This window comes from Apteryx mantelli, chromosome 3 (genome assembly GCF_036417845.1).
Source record: "Apteryx mantelli isolate bAptMan1 chromosome 3, bAptMan1.hap1, whole genome shotgun sequence".
NCBI classification, from domain to species: domain Eukaryota; kingdom Metazoa; phylum Chordata; class Aves; order Apterygiformes; family Apterygidae; genus Apteryx; species Apteryx mantelli.
The window spans coordinates 98,800,560-98,822,905 of NC_089980.1; the positions used below are offsets into that span (position 1 = coordinate 98,800,560).

The following is a 22,346-nucleotide window of genomic DNA, read 5'->3' on the forward strand; positions in this document are numbered from 1 at the left end:
TCATCAATGACCTGGATGAAGGCACAGAGTGCACCCTCAGCAAGTTTGCTGATGATACAAAACTGGGAGGAGTGGCCGATACGCCAGAGGGCTGTGCTGCCATTCAAAGAGACTTGGACAGGCTGGAGAGGTGGGCAGAGAGGAACCTCATGAAATTCAACAAAGGGAAGTGCAGGGTCCTGCACCTGGGGAGGAATAACCCCAGTCACCAGTACAGGCTGGGGGTTGACCTGCTGGAAAGCAGCTCTGCTGAGAAGGACCTGGGAGTGCTGGTGGACACCAAGTTAAGTATGAGGCAGCAATGTGCCCTTGTTGCCAAGAAGGCCAATGGTATCCTGGGCTGCATCAGAAAGAGTGTTGCCAGCAGGTCGAGGGAGGTGATTCTCCCCCTCTACTCAGCCCTGGTGAGGCCACATCTGGAGTACTGCGTCCAGTTCTGGGCTCCCCAGTACAAGAGGGATGTGGCACTACTGGAGCAAGTCCAGCGAAGGGCCACAAAGATGATTAGGGGACTGGAGCATCTCTCTTATGAGGAAAGGCTGAGAGAGCTTGGCCTGTTTAGCTTGGAGAAGAGAAGGCTGAGAGGAGATCTTATCAATGTGTACAAGTATGTGAAGGGAGGGTGTTGAGAGGATGGGGCCAGACTCTTTTCAGTGGTGCCGAGCGACAGGACGCGAGGCAATGGGCACAAACTGAAACACAGACACTTCCATCTTAACATGAGGAAAAACTTTTTCACTGTGAGGGTGACAGAGCACTGGAACAGGTTGCCCCGAGAGGTGGTGGAGTCTCCTTCTCTGGAGATATTCAAAAGCCGCCTGGATGCAATCCTGTGCAATGTGCTCTAGGTGACCCTGCTTGAGCAGGGGGGTTGGACTAGATGATCTCCAGAGGTCCCTTCCAACCTCAGTGATTCTGTGATTCTGTGAAAACACAAGCCACTCGAGTCCTCTAAAGTTAAACTGAAACTAAGGGCATCAAAGATAAAAAGCACAACCTTGTCTGCAAGCTATAAAAAGAAGTACTGACATGTGGAAAAAATGTAGATATCACTTAAATTGTTACTCAGACTGCACAGACTGAAAGTAATAGAGATACTTAATTCCGTAGAGAGCTTTCTGATATGTTAAAGTTTGAGATGATTTAAAATATTAAAGCTATTTCTCCTCATAGCCTTTTTATTCATTAAAATTTAAGGGTCACTGATATAGCTTATTTAAATGATTTCCAAGATCCTAGGATAGACACTCATATGTTCATATTTTAATTTTAAGCAGGATCATTGGGGGGGTGGGGGGGAAAGGTTATCCACACTATGAAAAAGCTGAAAGAAGAAAACAAGTTCTGTTTAATGCTGCCAAAGCAAACTCATTCTCCCAAAGCCAGTGCATTAAAGCAACTGTATCTTATCTGTAACTTATCTTGTTTCCCAGATCAAGACTGATGTAGTTTATAAATATATACATACATAAATATATATAAAAATATAAATTGAAATGCAGTAGGACTATGTAATTTGCCAAATAAGGTTGAAGGGCATATTGTTTCTCTCCTTAATTCTGTTTTAGAAGAGGTTGAAAATATTATTAAAAGAACACATAATATTCTTCCTAAAAATGCAAATCAACATATTTACATAATGAAAATGAAATTTGCCATGAAACCTTTCAAACTAAGCCGTAATTAATTAGGATGTAAAACTGCCAAGAGAAAATACATTTAAAGCTGATGATTATACATAGGTGGAAGTCCTCCCACAGTTACCAAAAAAAAGATAATATAGAAGATATAAAGCAGCTAACAAAAGATATTGCAATTTTAGGGGCTGAGCCTAAAGAGTAAGTCTACCTTGTCCTGAATGGTAAATTTACAAGTAATACCATAACATCTTTGAAAGTATTTCCAAAATTAGGATTGATGCTGTAGATGAGTGAGACGTACAGAACAAACAGCAGCTCATTAATGCAGAAGTAGCATCTTTCCCTCAAGTAGAATACACTGCCAGTCCGGCAATGCAATAACAATCCTGCCCCTATTGTAGAGATTAGAACAGGTGCCTGAAGGTAAAACTTGTCAGAAATACCATATGCACATAAGCACAAGTAGTAAAATTCAGGATGTTTCCTTCCCAAACTTCCAGGGTGGTGGTGGGCTTCTGAAATAAGGGATTATGTTTACTGACATAATGATGAGTATTCAGCTTTCAAAGTAGCAGCCCATTACATCGCCTTTGAAGTTTAAACATAAAGAAATAACATTCAGATCACTGAATTCAGACTTATTGCAATCTTACATATATAAGTACGACCTCAATATTTTTATCTTTTTGTGAATGTTTAACTTCATATCTTGAAAGTGTGTGGAGGAGAAATCAGGAAGAGAAAAAGCTATACTCTTCCAAGAAGACTGAACAATATAATGACTCAAAAGGAGTTCCATAATAATTTTTCCATCCCCTTTTTAACCTACTGCTGCTTATCATATACACCCAACTACCAAAATCAAGACTTATTTTGCAGGATATCTCTCAGAGAATACTCTTATAGCAAGTCAAATCCTGGACCAATCTCTCACTCGGAGATATTTATTTTAGAGATGCATATCCTATCTCATGGCCAAAGGATAAGAAACAGTAAATACAAAATAAACCGGATATGCTGAAATTAAGGAGTGTAAAGCCCCAATATCACAGTTCACCTACTCAATTCCATAGTGAGCAATCTCTTGGAGAACAATTTCTGAAAATTTTATAAAGGCAACACAAAAAGGATGGAAAGGCAGGCTCTAAGAATCTAATCTGTTGTTGTGATAAAACAGGTAATGATTTTAAGAACACAAGGATTTAAATCAAAGTATCCAAATATGTTGGAAGTAAGTGTGATCAGAAGCGCATCAGTTTCAATGAACAGAAATCTCCTTACTTCCTTTCCCGTTTGGATGCACTTCAGACATGAAGGGACATCCCGGGCTGCAATTCAAATCTCCAAAGCACTGTGGTCTATGGTTTGAACAGGTCTCTCCTATACACTCTTGCCAGCATGCAAGAGTGAGTGTTATGTGTCAGGTGGATACACACCTGGCATGATGGGTCATTCAGTGGTGGTAAAGACAGGGCTGCAACATAGTGCTGGGGAGTGCAGTGCATAACGGGTAACTCTGCCTTAGGTGACTGGGAAGGACTCTTCACAAATGCCTACAGAGCTACAGCATCAGTGCCCTTAATCTACAGAAACCTCTCCTTTGCAAAAGCCTTGGGAGAAGAGGCAAATACTCCGAGATCACTCTATATCCTAATGCTTACATACTATCTCCTTTTATGATCTTAGCTGATGGTATCCAACTGACTTCTCATATCCACAGACCATCACCTTTTGGAGATAGTGTTTTCCCCCTTTTGTTTTGGCCTCTGTACAAGACCTACTGTCACAAGGTCTGCAACAATCTCTTGATTCCATGGCCAAACAAACATACAATAAAGGCAAAGCAAATAAAATAGGATATTGCTTTAAAGAAAGCATTGGATCTAGTTATACCCAAGACTTACATTTCCTAAACTAGAGAAAATGGAGTGCAAAAACTACTTATGCTTAGTTATCTATAGCTCTTCCCAGAGGAGAAAGAAAAACTCAAATAATTGTAGGTTAAAAGAATTTTAGGAAGCCCTTTTATTCCAGGACAGTGTAATGGCATTATTGGGGGAGCCATTTTAAAAACTTTTGAGACTCCCTGTCTTTGCAGGAGTCTCTAATGAGGTCCCCCTACTTTCATTATTCTACAGCACCCTCCCCTGGCACTTGTCAAGGTCCCCCAGCTCCTGATTCCTACTAAGGCCACTACAATCACTGAAGTAAGAGTGAACTCTCATCCCTGGAAGCACTGCACTGCCAGATTCCAGGAAATAAAGAAAGAAAACAAACAAAAAACAAAAAAAGCCAGCACCGGTCAATCCTGAACACAGAGGCTTCATTCCTTCAAAGACTATGTGTAAACTACAGTCTTCCTGTTAAGTAAGTCAAACAATTTGCCTTGACTGAGAACCTGGAAATCAGGAATATTTCAAGACTTTTTGTATTTTATCATATTCCTTCAGACATCTTCACAATTGTCAATAAACTTCTGATCTGTATATGAACAGGCAGACAAAAATATCTAAAAGGGACAAACCTCCCATTAGAAAATATTTGGTTTATTTCTCATTAAGAGATTACATTTGACACTTCAGTACATACTGTATGTAACATTCTCATCAAGCAACCACCTATTGCTTGCTTAAGCAACTGTGTTCAGGTAGGTCTATTAGAAAACTCATGAAACCTTGGGGGTTTTTGTTTGTTTGTTTTAAAATAACCAGAAATATTAACAGGACTGCTTAGGTAAAACCACCACCACAAAAAAAAATAATATAAAAAAATCCTTCATTCCTTCATTAATGCTATGCCAGGAGGGGGTGGAGTGGAAAACTTTTAATTTTAGTTGATAACTATATTCATAGCTGCTAAGAGAGGTATCTCTCAGTATTATAAAAGTTATCTGTCTCTCTGGTTATGTCATCTTTATCAACAGAACTATAAATAACAAAATAGTCCAGAACTTACAAAAGCCTGTAGAGACGACACTGCAACTGCCATAACAGGTCAATGATCTGTTTAGCCCAATATCAACATTCACTAATGAGTGGTACTAGCTGCATTAGATGGATGATGAAATCAAAAACAAATATCCTGTGTACATACACAAGAGTCTTAGTTCTAAAATTTGTCTTTTAATGCTCCTAGAAAACATTCTCTCAAAAAATCGAATACAACTTGCATTTACTTTCTTGATCCATTTGAAAATAATTTTTAGAGGTTACAATACATGGCACATTTTTCAGAGCTTAGATAAGAGAACTGTGTAAAAACAGTATCTTTCTATTCATTTTAAATATCTTTTCAATTTAATTCAATGTCTCTGCTCTCATGTTGTGATAACAGAGGATTTATTTTCTTCAGACTACTTGTACTTTGTGTAATTCTGTCACCTTCCTGAAACTCATTTTTTCCTCACCTGAGCAGGCACAGCCTTCTCACTCACTCCTTTGATACAATTCTTACCAAATCCATACATTTTTTTTTGCATCTTCATATATTGCCTCTACTTATTATTTCAATTTTTTCCCAATATATGATAACACAAAACAAACTATCCAATTAATGGCAGTATCACTGATTTAAATAGCCATTATAATATTTGCAGTATTATTCTTTATATATCCAGTCTATATCAATTTATCCAATGACCTGCTAAGTTTGACACCCATGTAGTATGTCATCACTACAGGAAAAAAAAGGAGGATGACCCTTCCTTGCAGAGCTCCAGCTTCTCATTCCTATCCCTTCCCTCTTCCTACTGTCCCAACACTAGCATTTATGCACCCGTGGAGCAAACTAGGTCAGAGAACTCATTCTACAGAAACAACCCAGCAAGAATTCCCACGTCTTTTCTTTTTCGGTCAGGTTACATTAAGTTGGGTTGTTTCCCTGATCCCATTCGCAGCACAGCCACACAAGCAGCTGTGCCAGCACATCTGCTGAGGTGTGATTAAACAGCAAGGGAAGAGCAATAGCTTAAGCTATTATTGCCATTAAAGACCCTGGATCATAAAACCACATACAAATCATCTTTAAATGACTAATACAACTGCATTGCATTTGCAAACTTGTGCGCTACCAACTTCTCTTCCAACCATTAACATTGTTCTTCATACTTGGAGAAGACCTTACAGACCAGGAAGCTCTGCTAGGATACCTTTTAATTGTTTCATCTCTGGTAATACAATTTGTCATGACAGGTCAGCTATATCTGAGATGAGGAGTTAGGAGAAAACCTTTATCCTGAGGGATGCTTCTGCTGGGAACGTTCAGTTCGTGAAAATAACCAACTGATCTTTCATTCACCGCATTATGAATTCCTAAAGTGCTCACAATACAAGTAGCCTGACTTTAATCACTTTATAAACCTTCAGATAAACATCTAACATAATAAATTAAAGTATTAATCCTGCACAATGTCTAGTGTGAACATGCACCCAGGCTGTCCTACTGATTCCAACTGGAAACTGAACAGAGGGTATGGAGAATTAAGGGCTTATGAGTTAACCTCTAAGAGTACTTACGCATTCTACAAACACTTCAGTAACTTTCTTGGAAAGTCAGGTTGAGTAAGCTTTAAAAGACCAGGCCATAAATAAGCCTTCTTTTTAAACAGTTATATCTGTACACACAGCTAAAAGTTGATGCTAGAAAAACTGTGCAGCTTGTTATAAAGGTACACCCAGCAAGCTTAGTGAACTAGGAGTTTTGACCTGTAGATCCCATTTCTCCACTCCTGGATGTAGAGTACCTACTTTATGAAAGATGTTATACAGAACTACACATCTTTGTCTTGTATTTTATCATTTTCCACATGAAACTAATATTTTGCAAGTTATTTTTGCTCTCCAAAGATGGCGTTTTAAGTTTCACCTACCTTTAAGAAGTTATCTGCTGTCAGCAGTGCAATCTGTTTCTCTGATACCTGGCTTTCCACATACCTGATCACAAGAAAAAAAACAAACAACCCCCCCCACACAAATTATATTGTAAAATACCCTTAAAAATTATAGGATTAACAAGTTTGAAAGGTTTATGCTGCTGTAAGTATTTACTCAGAAGGATTCAGAAAGGAATAGTCAAATCCAGCAAGTTGTAAGGCCACAAAAAAACCTAAGAGATATGCTCCAAGTCAGCTTAACAAGCTGAGAAGTGATTTGTGGCAATTTGTCAAAATAGTCTGTTTCTGTACTAAGGATGGGATGGGGGGGAGTTCAAGTGATGTAGCAAATTACACACCACAGAAGTACATTCTCTTGACCAAGAGATTAAGGGTTCCTGAAATTACTTAGAACTGTCCTCCTTTTGATGGATTTACCTTTGCTACAGAAACATATGCACAAGTGGTCTACGTTTTCCACGGTGTTAAATTTACAGATTCCTTTACCATTTTTTAAAGCTGACTGAGTACAAGACTGGTCAAAAGAACTTACTTCCCCTTTTACCTTCTAAAAGAGGGCAGTCTTCGAACATTTTCACACTGACTATGTGATAAAGAATTTACTCTCTTCTTAGCTTCTACCAGTCGACAACACAGTACACTAAGGGGTTGGGAACAGAAGTGTTCCACAATACAGAGCTGAAAAAGAAAGCAAGAACCAGTGATGTTTACGAAAATTCATCTCCCTTGCCATATCTACCCTTTAAGGCTTTCTTGTTACTGAAGTGTAAAGGAATGTCATTACTACTATTGTAGCATATAAAAACAATCTTAATTACAGTTCACAGATATTCTACCAGTCACTACAGGATACTGATTATTCAGTTTTAAATACAGTCACATAATTACCTTTTTTGCTATAATGTATGCACTATTCAGTACCTCATTTTTTACCCTCTTACATAACAATAACTATACCTTGTCAAATATTTTTATATTCACTTATGAAAAATACTGCATTCTTTAGATTTAGATTCAGCTCCAATATTCACAAATAGGAAAGAATATCTTTCAAGATATGAAAAGCAACTATAGTACAAAAGCAAACTTATCACATGTCCTCATTTCAGTTTGTGTTTCACATACACAGAAATACACTGCTAAGCTCTTACTTCGCACATGTACAGACATGCTTTATTGCTGATTTCAGTTGGAAAAAAACAACAGCCCACAACATCTCACTAATAACTTAAAACAAACACTGTCAGTGGAAAGCCACACTCTGTCAGAAACGTTAACATCACTCCTGGACATAATTAAGACGGTGACCTCTTATGTATTGCTTACAAATTCTGAACTTCTGAAATCACTTCATCATTGAATAGTCTAATGCACAAGGCGACAGCCACAGGCTGTCAGAGCCAGGACTTTTGTTTCCACATCAGGTCAATGGAGAATCATTAAATTCTGGCAACTTTTTCAAATGAGAGCGGCCCTGGCAGGTCTGTCTGCAGGAAGAGGTACTACAGCAGGGGTATCTCTCCAGGCCACACGTTATCATGTGGGAAAGTGGGGAAGAGACACTGCTGTACACATTACTCATACCTCAAGAAACTCAGTTCAGATCACAAAGATCTGGTACAGAGGATCAGAGCAGCAACATGGTACACGTCCAGGTGGGGGAGCTCTACCAAGGCTCTTAAAAGCTACAAATTAATACAGAGAAAATATTTATATTTCTACCCTATAAGGAAGGTTCTCCTTTTAAAAGTAACTTTTAAATAGTTTTTGCAGCAGAATAAGATGACTTTTAAATGCTTATGACCTGTCCTACAAGTTTTCCTTTAAAACTTTAAGAAAGAAACACCACCTGTTCACAGACATGAGCTGTTTTCAAAGGTCATTTTTCCATCAAATCAAATTACAGCAAGATTAGGATAGAAGAAATCGCTCAGTGTCCAGTAGTCACACTTCTTTTTCAGCAACCATAATTCAAGTTCTTTTTACCATTGCCTACCTGAAATCCTTTGATGAAATTCTGGACAGAGAAATCATGGTACAAGAATATGTTGATGAGAACCTGCAGAACTTTCTCACTCAGTTTAAAGGCAAACTGAGTTGTTAGAAGTAGCTAAGGGAGACAAAAAGAAAAAAAAAGTAGCCATAGCAGGAAGTCCTTCACAAATTCAAATTCAGCAAAATCCATGTATGCAATTTGGTACAACCTTCAGTATATGTTGACATTCAACTGAATGAGATACTAAATACACTGACAACGTCCAAAAACAATGTTTAGTTCTAATAAAGTACCTGAGCAAAGATTCATTTTCAGCTTATTTCACCATGTTTTTGTAAGTACTTTTTACTAATTATAGTGTTTGAAGTCACTTAACCCTATTTTTGTATTTTCTTTCTACTTCTTTCTACCGTTCTAAAACAGTAGAACAGAAATTGTCATAACAGGAATGCTACTACTGTCTGCATATATGACAGTGATTTTGGAAATCCTGCAGAAAGAAGTGTACCAAAAACAAAACAAAACAAAAAACTCCACCACACAGGCACAGTGTCCACATTACTTGACCATTTGGATAACTGCTATTTGGATAACTGCTATTTCTGACAAGCAGCAGAATTCAGGCTGAACTGAATTTGTCTATGTTTAAAGCTATCACTGAATTTTTCATTGTATAAAGCTATCCTCTTCTGGAACAGAGTGAAGCTTAGATCAAAACACCACTTTAATGAAGAGGTGGGAATGACAAAGTGTAATTGTCCGAAGATATATGCATACATGTCAATGCAAATGAAAGAAGAAAGCAGGTGTGTGAATGTGTCTCAATGCATGAAGAGGAAGCTCTCACTGTTAAGTTACTCTGCAGTTTTGAGTAGAAATATCCAAAATACACAGCTCTCAGAAAGAGATTCCATTTCAGAAACTACAGATAAACGTACTTTTAAAGGCCATCCATGTACATTGTGCTTGAATACACACACTCCTTCCTCTATGCAGAAAGGGAATTACCTTGTCAATTATAGTAGACAGGTGCTCCTTACAGGAAAGGGACTGGAAAAGCTCTATGCACAGCAGAGAAGAAACAGAGTGAGGAAGTAAGCTGTGGATGATCATTGGAGATGTAGCAATTCCAAAAATCAGTATTAGAGGTAATTCACGGATATGCTGACTAGACCATGGGGAGAGGAGAGAGAAAAAGATAATAGTTATGTTACTTTGTCTGAGCTCAATGCTGTAATAAGAACATCAGGGAATCATCAAACAATTTAGCTGCAGAAAATGGTAAGGTAAAAGAATTGCTGGGAGTAATGATTTTTTAGGTGGGGTAAAATGAAAAAGAATGGAAGCTATATAAAGCACTAAAGTAGAAAAGCAAATGAAACTGTATCTTTTAGAATTCAAATTTCAGGAAGTGGCATGAGAAACATCTTTCAGTTACAGTATTTTAATGGTCTCATCTTGCCAAAAAATCTGTATTCAGAGAACTGGATTTTATCAATTAATTTTAAAAAATATATCTTAGAGACTTAAGTATAAACAGCTAATGGTCTCAAGAATATTTACAAAATTTACACCATTTATTCAATGTAAAAGAGATACAAAAAACCTTCTAAAGTTCTGTGTTTCCCCTTTTACTTAAAATTTTTAACTTCAGATTCAATCTTCCTCTTCAGATAATTTTAGCATATGCTTTGAGAACTGATAACCACGACTGAATGGTGCATTCATCTGGAACAGCATACAACATCTTTATGCAAAGTTCAGTATTTTCAGCATTATTTTCCTTTTTTTTTTTACTGGAGTTTCAAGGAAATACAACTTCTGCTAACTTCAATCTCTTCTAGATTAAAGCTGACAATTTGTTCCTTTTTTTCTTTGTTTTCACCACAGTCAGTTTTTGACTTTAAGTGTTTCAACTGTCATCCTACAATTACTTCATTTCTCTTAACTCCTCAAAATCGTTGCTAGAGACTTAAACATAAAAACCAATAAACTTCATGTATTATTACTATCCACTGTTGGTAACCTCAAAGAATTCCAACAGAGAGAAACTGAATCTTAATATTAAGAAAACAGAAAAACCTCTCATATTTATCCACTTCATCTTTATTATTTAAAATAGCACATTTTACACTGAAATGCAGGAAATAAATCTGATCTCTAGGAATTTCCCCAATATCTTTTTCAAAGTACTATGCAGCCCTGCCTAGCTTCTGTTCTATCCATCTTCTGTTTCATTTTAATTAAGACAACCTTTAGTTACAAAGTCATTGGAATCTTCTAGACTTTTCTTTTTTTAATAGAGACAGTCTATTTAAAAAGTATATTTTCAAATAGTAGACTGTGACAGACCTGAACTGCACTTCATCTACACTCCACATGCTCATGATTAGGCATTTATCCTTGCCACAAAAAGCAAAACAAAAGATAACATTTAAAAACAATTAATACCTTGTTTCCTCCTGCCCTACAGCCTAATTTTTTTCAGATAAGAAGTAAATCAGATTTTACAGTTAAAATGTACTCCAGGGAACCCATCTGCCAAATTTGAAGTAGGAAAGATTTTTATTGTGGGTCTCACAGCAAGAGAAATTGCTCAGCCTGTTTAAGGGTAATGTTATGTGTGCACACTGCAGCAGAACTAACTCTAAGACTGCAGCATGGATCCTGCTGCAAGAGCAGTGCCAACCCTGAGTATAAGGCATTCTTTCTGGAGACCAGCATGGGTTCTTGATTGGAAGGCTCAATAGAATATAAAGGAAGATACTATTAAGGAAGGACAAAAGCACAGGAGCACTTGAAGTGGTCAACTATTCACTACAGGTCCTGGCCAACATTCAGAAACTCTCTGGGCAAGTTTTGTATACCTCTATTAGTAAGCTATTTAATTTTTCAAGTAACCTTTTTACAGCATTACATCAATAGTTATACAAAAATATACTTGGATCTAGAAAAAAAGTTTAAAAAGTCTACAGACAAAAGACCTGAGCATCTTAGAAAATTAGACTCACAATCACAAATTTTGTAAAAACTAGTACCAATAAATCCTCTTATGTAAACAGTTTATTAGCCACCCAGTGTATCAACCCTGCCCTCAGGCACTTTGTTTCAGAGTCCCAAATTAGCTTTAGGCTAATTTATCCCCAAAACTTAACAAAAAGTTGGTCAATGCTGTAAATAAGCAGCAGCAATATTTGATTCCAGCTCTCCACTGACAGAGTCCTCTCATTATTATACTTCAAAATAGCTGCAACTAGAAAATGAACAAAAGAATAGAAGAACAAAACCTCAGATCACATTACCTGCTGATGACTAGGAAGTCTTGAAGTACTTTTGTGGTGAAACTTTCCATATCTTTGAAGATAACCACAACTGGAGGAGACTGCAAGTGTCTGGAAGAAGTTCTTTTTTTGCTTGGAGTTTCAGAATCTGTTTTCTTTAAAGTTATTGGTTATACATTATAAAACAGAAGAAATAAAAAAATAAAAAGATTGAACCACATGTCTCTAACATTATAATGCTCCAAAGCTACACAACTGACTTTTTGCTATGATTGTATTTGTAATTAACATATAGAGTTATAATTTTTTTTCCTCTATCTTGCATAGCGGGAAGTGCAGAGAATAAACAGATTAAAAACAAACAAACAAACTCATTCCAACAAGGACAAAGACAGCTCTGTGGGAGAGAACTGGTGAAATTCTGTTGTGACTAAGGGGGTAGATTTGTAGTTGGGAACACAGAACATTCTGGTTTATCCAGTATAGTTAGAGCATGTACTAACTGAATTTTTCTTCGGCACACTGCTCCAATGAAGTCATAAAATCAGTTCTAGTTTTTATTTGACATTGAAACAAAACTTAAAACAGCATTCATTAGCTTTATTACGTAAAAATACATAAAAGACATTTAGAAATCATCTTCGCACTCCCTGTCAATGTAGTAGAGGCTGCAGATGTCATACTGGTACATTAACACTAATATGGTGCCTTTCCCCTGGATGGCTGTTCTTAAAATTTTGTTTTGATGAACAGAACATCTCAGCACTGCTGGGAGAAGAGCATCTGGCATGATGTTGACACTGCATTTTAAGCTTCTCGTTCCAATGGAAACGTAACATAAAATACTACTTTTTGTCTGTTTTTCAGAATTGTGACAAAACAGCAGACATGCATACCTCAGAAACTAACTCCAAATTTGTTACAGATATTTTTATATTCAAACGACCTCAGTTGTTTCATAGTATTAAATGAAAAGGCTACCTTTGGCATTTCTTTCATTAGTGCATATAAACTTGAGTTATTCAGTTTCTTTTCTAGAAGAATCTAAAGGTCACTTTTGTAAACCAGCGATACAAAAACCATACCTTTGTTATATTCTCATACCAGCTGATAAGAGAAGCCATCGAACAACGTATTCTGTTCTGGGAAACCTGAACACAGTCCTCCTCATCCGATGAGTCCACATCTATATAGCAGTTCATCAGCTGCCCCATCAACTTCTGCATCAGATTTTTTATGCCTTCACAACACATTTGTAGACACACAGTGAAGAGAATTTGCTCAGCTACCTAGAATCATAAATATTCTCCAAACCCATTCTGCAGAAAATTCCCCCAAGTTATTACTTCCTATTTTTCCCTTTATTCTCTTTTTCTCTCAAGAACACTCATGTCATATGCTTCATGAACCTTGAAAGCATATAATAAAAATTTAAAATAATTATCCTATCAATTTGCCAAGATAGCACCAATTCAGGATAAGATGTGGGCCATTTACCTAAAAATAGGTCCAGTGACCTAAAAATGAGAAGGCCAATCAAGAGGTTGGGGGATGCCACCACGACTGATTTTCATCTTTTTATTTAAATAATAAAAAGGAACTGGGGGTGTGTGTATGGGGGAGATGTTATTCTACCTATTCCTTTCCTGAAATAAAGTGACTGTAAGCATTTAAAAAGTGGAGTGCATACAAATATTGTCTGATCAAACAAGAGGCAAGCCAATCTGCAACATCAACATGCAATACATTACGCAGCATGATCTTGACATTTATACTAAAACTAAGTAGTATTTTAAATTTCATTATTTTAAAACAGAACTGGACATCTCTTAAAATACAGCAGGCATTGCTACTACATAAATATGGGATTGAGCAAATCTTCAGAAGGTTTTCAAGATCCCTCCATCCCATTATTCTTAGATATAGTGACAAAAGTTAGAATTTCTAGTTAATTGACAGCATATTCAGATGAAGAAGCAAAGCTATTGCAGTATTTACCTGGGCAATCTTTGGCTTGCAGCAAGGCTACATAAGGAGTAATATTATTCTGAAGGACTTCTGAGAGGCTTTTAAATGTCAAATCATGATCTGTAACATTTACACCTAGAAGAAAAAGAAATGAAGTGTTTTTCCTGCAACTTGTGACTACAGTCACTGAATGATAAATTGAACAGCAGACAAAACAGAGGATACCACAAATATTCAAGGAAGGAGTCAAAAATCATATATGAGAAAAGATCAAAAAAAAAAAAGGCACAAGTTCAGACGTACACATTAATACTAGCTGATTTAAAGGAACCAGGAAACTGTCAAGATCACTCTTCTAGTAGTTTTCTTTTTGTAGGAAAGGGGTGCAAATCTACAGGGAACAGTATTTCTTTTCTAACTTTCCTGCCACTCATTCCCTCAGAAGTTATTCACAGTCATCTAAGGCCTGCAGACAAGAAGCTGAAAGTCATCTGCTCTAAAAGCAATGCAATTCGGACACCTGAGACCTAGATCCTCACAAGGTTTATGTAGGGAGGAAAATTACTATGAGTTAGTACTAACAACAGTCTAAATTTATCATGAGTTACTCAGCATTTACTCCCTTTGTTAATATCCTTAGTCAACCAAGAAAAGGACAGGCCCCTCCAGAGAGCAACACACAGCTTCTTCCACAAAGTCATTCAGAGTAGGAACCTCTCTCTCCACTAACTACAGAAGGAGACTAACCTCCTAGGCTTTCTTAGTGGTCAACTGTTAAATCTGCAGCACAGGCCTGATCTTAGGTTCCCTAAAAGGATAGTGAAACTGCAATCAGGTCGCCTTGAACCAGGTTTGGGATTACAGTGCCAACTATTTAAAGGATGGACAGATGGAAGGACAGATGAACAGAGAGAAAACAACTTCAGAGTAAGATCTTCAGCTACCTCTCTCACACTCTGCTTTTTCTTTTCCAAGATAAGGATACTGCTTTCCTACATCTAAGAGGAATGGCAAGAATCAACTTATTAACATATATCAGAAATACAGAAGCTGTATAATCTCAGTTAGTCATAGAAACCACTAAGGAAGTTAGTGACAAAAATGGCAATAGAACCAAAGTATCTCCAGTCCATTAGGACAACAAACAAATCACTATCAGCTGCCTAAGACAGCCCTTTAGGGAAAGTGTTCCCTTATAGCACCATTATGCATATAGACAAAAGAGAAGTAAGTCAAATCCTGCTTCCTACTCTGAGCCCACCAATCTCTTCTGTTAATGTTTCTGAAGCTGATGTTGCTGCAAGTCAGCGATATAATTTCCTTTTATGCCTGTGTCAACATTAAGCAACTCTAAGAGAGCTGATGGACATAACACAAAACACCTTTAAAGAATTTACCTAAAACAAGAGCTGCAGTAGGGATTTCTCTGGACTTCATCCGACAAGTCCATTCTGTTGTCTTTTCCTGGAACTCAGAATGAGACCGTCTTAGAAAACTTACTAGGTTATCAAATAACTGTTTATTCAATTCTTCTTGTATTTGCTGTAAACAGAGAGTTTGTATTAATACAAATGCGGAAACACAAGAATATCTTTCTTTTCCCACCCCTTTCCTGCATGACTTTGAAGAATTAAAACTCGCAGGTAACATTTTAAACAACACTGTGGTTACCTGTAAACTATAAATACGCTAATTTATTCACTATGCAGCAAGCATAGACATTTCCTGCTACCTTGGAACTTTTGGACAAATTCCTTGACAATAACTCAGAGAGCAAGCGCATCACTGCTGTACTGCATTGTCACACAACAGGTTTCAAAGGACAAAAAAAAACCCATACTGACAAAGTGTAAGTGACCACACGAATAAAAAACAATACACAGTTTCTGGAAGAGCGTTCATGCAAACTCCCTTTACTTCCTCTTGGCTTACAAAACACCTGCAAACAGTCAGGTCCTGTAATTCAAAATGGGAAAAACGAACAAACAAGCAAACACAATGATAAAGGAAAGCACTAGGTATATACCATAGGAAAAAAAAAATATTAAACTACACAACTGCCTCATTTGCTACACTATCCTTTGCTCTTCAGGATGATCTCCATACAAGAATATAGTGGGGGGGAGGAAGGAGCAGAGAGGGGGAAGAGATACTACTCCTAAAGGTAGATATACACTGGCAGAATTATCTATTTCTTTTATTTTGTATGTGCATTTTAAGTTCTGTTTCCAAATCAAAATATCCCTTCTATTAGGACAGACAAGGAAATTGCACTCTGAAGCTCAGGATATCAATCTGTGCTCTAGAACATAGATGTCAGAAACAAGAATGCACATACGCAGCTGTGAACCTGACTCTAAATGAGGTTGCAAAGGTTGTCCCTAACAGTATGGATGAAGCAGCTATCAAAGGAGTTAAGATCACAGCTCCCGGTCTGCTCTCGTCAATAACCGATACAACTGTAAACAAAAATAATCTTACTCTTTTTCACCCTCTACTGATTCAAAATATTCTTCTGGCCTTTTTGATGTTCATTGCCCATCTGTGAATTCACAACTGATACTTTTTTGGAGTTGTCATAAATAGAATTTTACATGACATTTTAGAAAGAAGAGTTTGTGCTACCAGTTTATAACAGTATCATAATAGCTTCTGTATTACCATACATCCCGTAACAATCCTTAGATATCTTTACCTTGAGTTTTGAAACATTATTGTACAAGAAATTTTCACTGAGCCAGTCTAAAAAGATCCTGAATCCTTACTTTGCATGGTTACAGTATATTTCTTCCAACACGCATTTGTGAATACGGAATTCAGTCTGTTATAACACTACACATTTACTTAGCTTCAAATCCCTCAGTCTTTTCTTGTCAAAGCAATTTTATGGGTCTTTTTTGCAAATTTTAGTCTTAGTAATCAAGCTTTATACTGTCATTCAATAATGTTAACTAAAAGTGGTCCTAAGATTTTTACAGGGCATAGTACTAGTAGGTGGCTGTTATTTTGTAAGATGACCATTCCCTCCTGTTCCGTTGTCCTGATTAGTTACTAATCCATAGCAGCACATTATTTTTTTGAAATACAGCCACTTTGCTTCAGCAATGGGTCCCTATGAGGTACTTTGTACTGACCTTTTCAAATTACAGTCAAAAATTCCTTCTAGTAGTATTTACTCTCTCATTCTGGTAAGTAAACTTGATGACAGAAACCCATAGGAATAACTCCAGTGCGAAGAGATGAGAAAAATTAGCTGTATGAGGACAAACTCTAATTTATTTAAAAGAAAGGTATGAAGTTGCTTTGTGTTTCCAGAGTCAAGTTCAGAGTCCAGACTTTCACATACAGCTTTGCGTAAAAAAAATAAAATAAAAAAACCAACAGCCATCAGGTGGGGAAGTTATCTACCCAAGCATCTACTTAATTTGACAACATTAAATTATTAAAAAGCCTTTTATTTCTAATCTTATATTGTTTCATTTGAGGAAAAACCTTTAATTACTATAAAGATCAGCCACTCATTTTAAGTGGTTATCATTGTGACATATTCACTAAAGATTCGAAAGAGCCTCACCAATTAGAGATGAGAAGTAACCTCGTCTTCTGCACAATGGCACAATCTGTGTTTACATTAACTGTTCTTAACATAAAAAGATTCCATAAAGGATTCGTGTGCATGGGCCATTTGAATGAATGCAAGCATTCAGGGCATGATTTTTGCAGTCTTAGTTTGCACTTCTTTGACACTCTGCCAGAAACAATACTAAACTGTTCTGCATCTCAAGGTGATCACCCGATTTACTTGCATGACCATGCTTACTCTGGAAAAATTTTATTAACTGGAAGTTCAACCCCTGCTAATACTGACACCTATCTAGGTTTCGTCATGATTATCCGTTGTATGGTCTGCAAATCAGTAGCTCCACATTAGAGCTAAAATTACCATACTACAGCCCTGCATTCAGGCTTGGTCCTTCTACCTAATCCTTGTAGTGCTTCTTGAATTCCTCACCTTACAGGAAGGGAATGTTTCTGAATGCTCTCAAGGAGATGTATGTTATTAAGAACATTTACAAGGCTGTTGCTGAAAGGACAGCAATGTGGGGATTACAACTCGGATACCCCACAACACTGAAACAAAAAAAGGTCCAAAAATCAAAGACAAGAGCAGAATTCCTGCAGTACTTCTCCCCCTGTTCATGTTGTAAAAAGCCAGCAAGGTTGTCCTCACTAGACGCCACCACTGCAACACATTTTGTTATAGACACGGTCTGTCTGTTGCAAAGCACTCTTAGCCTTACTAAGTACTTGAAAGTCAAAACCTTTTTACTATTCAAGACCCCAGGTAGACAGCAGATGCCCAAGAAAACTGAAAAAACACCAGCACAACCACACAGCCTACCAACAAACCATCGAGTAGCACTATTCCAACAAAAAAATTCAGCAAACATCTTGCTGGCTCCATTAGCACACTACTGGAACCGCTAGAATAACAGTCCCAACCAGCAAGCCATACACTTCTCATGATATTCTACCTTGGATCAGGTTCACTACACCAGGGTTTGAAGGCACATAAGAAAAAATCCTGTCTGTCTGAAGCCCCAAGCAACCTTGTCTGACCTCACAGATGACCCTGCTTCAAGCAGGAGTTTGGACTACAGACCTCCTCAGGTCGCTTTCAACCTGAGTTATCACACGATTCTAACAAAACAAATTTACACCTCCAGCCCGCCAACGCTGGGATAAGAGGATGGTAACTCAAAACTTAATAGAGAAATGTCACAGGTACCCCGGAAGCTGGATGAAGAAAATTCCACATAAAGCAGCAAAAATAACTGCATGCAATTTGCCCTTGGATAAACCAAACTATCATGACAAAGCCCATGTCAATTTGCTAATGTAGGATGAACAGTTTGTCCATCAGGAGGAGGCAGAACAGAAGAACATGTCTGGCAAACTCCTAGCAGCGTTAAAGAAAACAAGGGTAGAAGAATTAAGACAGGAAAGATGATTCTCCAGGTGGCAATGACCCTGTGCTTCTGAGCAGTTAAGGAGGCTCTCACATACACAGGCCATGCCTGCTGCTCTGGGACAAGTCCTTAGAGAACTCTAGGAAAAAGCACATCGTCAGCCTGAAAATCCTGAAGCCACTGTTGGCTGTCTAGAAGCACTGTTTAAAAGACCTTCACGCAACACTGTGCCAAAGAAAGAAGATCTTCCAGAAGTTGCTGTGGTACATCCTCTTCCTTGTAGTCCCATTGTGTAGCTGACAAAGCAGTACCTGGAGCAGCTGCCAACAGTATCGCTAAAACTGGTGACTAACCTAGCAAACTGAAGCAGTTGGCTGGAAGATATCAAACACAACTCCACAAACTTCTGTGTATTCTCCATAATCAGCACTATGATGTGGTGCACTGTTTTGCACATCCTGGTTAGAAATGGTTTGAAAGGGTGCTGATTAGTTAAAGTGAGTTGGATTGTGAAATGGTAGGAACAGAATTAGAGAAGTTTTTGAATTTAGCCCAAAGGTCCAGATTGTAAGCTGCATCCAGCTGGCTTCCACTGTATATCCCAAAACAAACTTGGGGAAAAAAATTCTCGTAATGCCTAGTGCCCAAGAACAGGCAGAGGAATACAGAATACTTGCCCAGAATCCTTGACTTTGAATAGAGGAGGAAATCCTTGCTATACGGAAGCAATTATTCATACTGTAACATAAGCCAGCTGGCTATATGGACACAACAACAGCATTCCATCTAACACACAATAATGAGTAGGCCACAGTTCAGCATGAAAGAAACTCTCGTTCCTGCCAGACAAGCCCATTGACACTGTCCATACTAAGTCAATAAACTAAGCTTGCAGTTGTGTCATTCAGTATTCGATGTCCATGCAGTTGTTGTCACATAAAATGTAGTCACATTGTGAATCCTGGGCTGCTATAAACTCTGTAACAAACACTGAGGTCAAGAGCAGCCTAAAATCCTTGCAGGGCTGGCAAGCACACAACTGAATTAGAGGTAGAAAACAGCAATATGCCAGGAATTAATAAAAATGGCAATCAGTAAAAATAGAAGCTTGGAAGCAGCTTGAAGCGCCAAAAGCATGTAGCTCTGTGATTAACAACAATGTCTAACTGTTTTTTTGTTTTTTTTTAAATGGACAGCAATTTCAGTCTCAGTTAATATTTCTGGCCCTCTTATTGCTTTAATGAACTGCTCTTTTAAGCATGTGAAAGAAAGATCTCCAGAAGCAAGCAAGCACCAGTGTTACAAATGCAAACTGCTGTTTTAGTATTACCAGCAAGACTCACCTCCGTTTCGGATTTGATCTGTTTCCATAATGACTGACAAGTAGCAAATCGTAGCCCACTATCCTCAGAATCATTGTTTCCTTCTCTGAAATAGTCAGCTGGAAAGACAAAAAGCAAAGACAAGCGCAAATAAGATTATGAAAACAAAACATTTTTTCTTGAGAATAAATTGAAGCACCTGACTGAAAGAAGAACATTATCTTTAAATATATCCAGGGAGATGATTTCTCTTAACCAATTAACTGCAGGTATCTGGTAGAATAAGTGAGAAAATAAGCAGAATTTATTACCCAAGCGTGCAAGTAAAAGGTAAGAGCTGGCTTCACCTCAAGTCTCAGATGAACTAAAGGCTAAATCAGGGCAAACAAGTCATTATTAAAACAAATTAAAAAAATCTCTTTCCCTGGCAAAAACTTTGTGGGTCTGTCTCTCCATCACTATTATAGTCAAATATGAAGCAGAAAGGGCTTGGCAGGATAAACATATTAAAAAATCCATTTTCTTTCCCAAGATACAGCTAATATCAACTTCCTGAAAATAATAACCTAACAGTCCTTTTCCAGTATACCTTATGTGAGATATGGGTGTCTTTTTTTTTTTTTTTAAATACATTATCTTAACGAGCATAACTATGCTAGCAAAGCTTTTAAGCACAAACCACATCTACATTTCTGGTTCATCTCTAAATCATTTCTCACTTCTATGCAGGCTCCTTATGAAAAAGAAAAGGAGATGCAAAACGTCTGAGCTTCACCTAAAAAGCCATCAAGCCTTTAAAATCAGATCCTTTTTGATAACAGTGTCTAGGCACATCTTCTGAATGTATCTGGCTTCCCAGGTGCTGCTCTGTCTCAGAGAAATGATGAGTACAGAACCTCTCCATCTGCTCCAACTAAGAAGCAAAGGCCAGGCTGGAAGGGAAATGGAAGACTGAATAGAAAATAAAATAACTGAGTGAGATTTTGCTCATTGTGTTTTTCCCCCTCACACATTCCAGCAGCCTACATTTCCTCTTAGCAGTGTGTGTGTGGGGGGGGGGGGGGGGGCGCGTAAGGCTTGGAACCATCTTTCTACACTCCCAGCATACATTTAGCAGGTCTTGTATAGCTGTTAAGGTTTGGCTAACACTAACTAACTAACTGGCTAACAGGACAGAAGGCCTGAAGGTTAAGTAACCAACCTGCTAAATGTTGCTGAAGGTAGCAATAAACTTAGCCATTAGGTTTTTCTACTTATAAAAACAGGCAAACAAAAAAAAATTATAAAAAGGTTCATTTACTAGCTATTCAGTGGAGTATCAGCTGCAGTCTGATCTGTAGAAAAGAACCAGCTGATGAGCAAATAACATTCAAAAAAAAATTGTAAATGATGAACAAGGGCCCTCCCTCTTTCTCCATTTTGTCTCCCCCAAAACAACCATCACATTTTTATCCCTAAGAAAATCACTTAAATACATAACACTTTGATTACACAGGCCTTAGGCTTTTAGCAAAACAAAACAAAAAAAAAAAAAGAAAAAACCCAAACCATACCATTTATGTATTACACCAAAGAATAATGTTCTTTTTATGCTATCAAAATTCAGACAACAGGCATAAAAGGTGCAAAAGGCCTTTGTGGGGTGCAAAAGTATTACCAAACACAACTAAAACGTCACACTTGCCAGGTTTGGACTTCCAAACTGGACACAGGCACATTAAAGGAATGCCTATTTAGAATATCATTCTAAACAGCTACTTGTTAGTAGTCAAATCAGCTCACCTCTGCCTGTCTTTCAGGAGTAGTTCATTCAAATCCACTTTTCTATCACAAAGTGTTTGCTTATTGGAAAAATACATTTAACAGGATTTATCCAAGCATTATTAATCTTGCAAAAACAAAAACACAGTATTCAGTAAAGGGTAAAATTCCAACATGGTTTAAGTGCATAGGTCCTGGTTGTCGGTTTATTTATCTTGCAATGATTTGTGGTGACCGGCTGGGTTATATTTCCCTACCTCTTATTCCTTGAGCTACAGATGTGCCAACTCTCATGGAAAAACAATTCTGGATTAATTTTAAAGCAGGTGTTGTAGTAAGTCCCTCTGGTAATGAATGACCCTGTGGTGATTTCAAAAAGATCTGGCTTAATTACTTCCCCCCCTTCTCCTTTATAAACAAGTGGATACAGCTTTTGACAGCTCTGATGCTGCCAAAAAAAGTTTAACCTGGGAATAAGAACAGTAAGTCTCCTGAGCAATTCTCAAACAACAACTAT

The 22,346-nt window shown here is 37.6% G+C and overlaps 1 protein-coding gene across 5 annotated transcripts in view; it reads right to left on the bottom strand.

The window, feature by feature from the left end:
- Positions 1-22,346, bottom strand: part of ORC3 (origin recognition complex subunit 3) — a 43,304-nt gene that overhangs the window by 16,639 nt on the left and 4,319 nt on the right. For 3 of the 5 annotated variants that reach the window (XM_013948879.2, XM_013948878.2, XM_067294010.1), the window contains exons 3-11: positions 20,090-20,187; positions 15,174-15,318; positions 13,807-13,911; positions 12,894-13,048; positions 11,830-11,963; positions 9,536-9,695; positions 8,528-8,641; positions 7,076-7,209; positions 6,508-6,571 (exon numbers count right to left, since the gene is read on the bottom strand). In XM_013948879.2, coding sequence (XP_013804333.2) covers positions 6,508-6,571; positions 7,076-7,209; positions 8,528-8,641; positions 9,536-9,695; positions 11,830-11,963; positions 12,894-13,048; positions 13,807-13,911; positions 15,174-15,318; positions 20,090-20,187 — 1,109 coding nt within the window. Of the gene's footprint in view, positions 1-6,507; positions 6,572-7,075; positions 7,210-8,527; positions 8,642-9,535; positions 9,696-11,829; positions 11,964-12,893; positions 13,049-13,806; positions 13,912-15,173; positions 15,319-20,089; positions 20,188-22,346 lie in introns of those variants that run through there. The other 2 variants (XM_013948880.2, XM_013948881.2) reach the window with 2 other exon arrangements.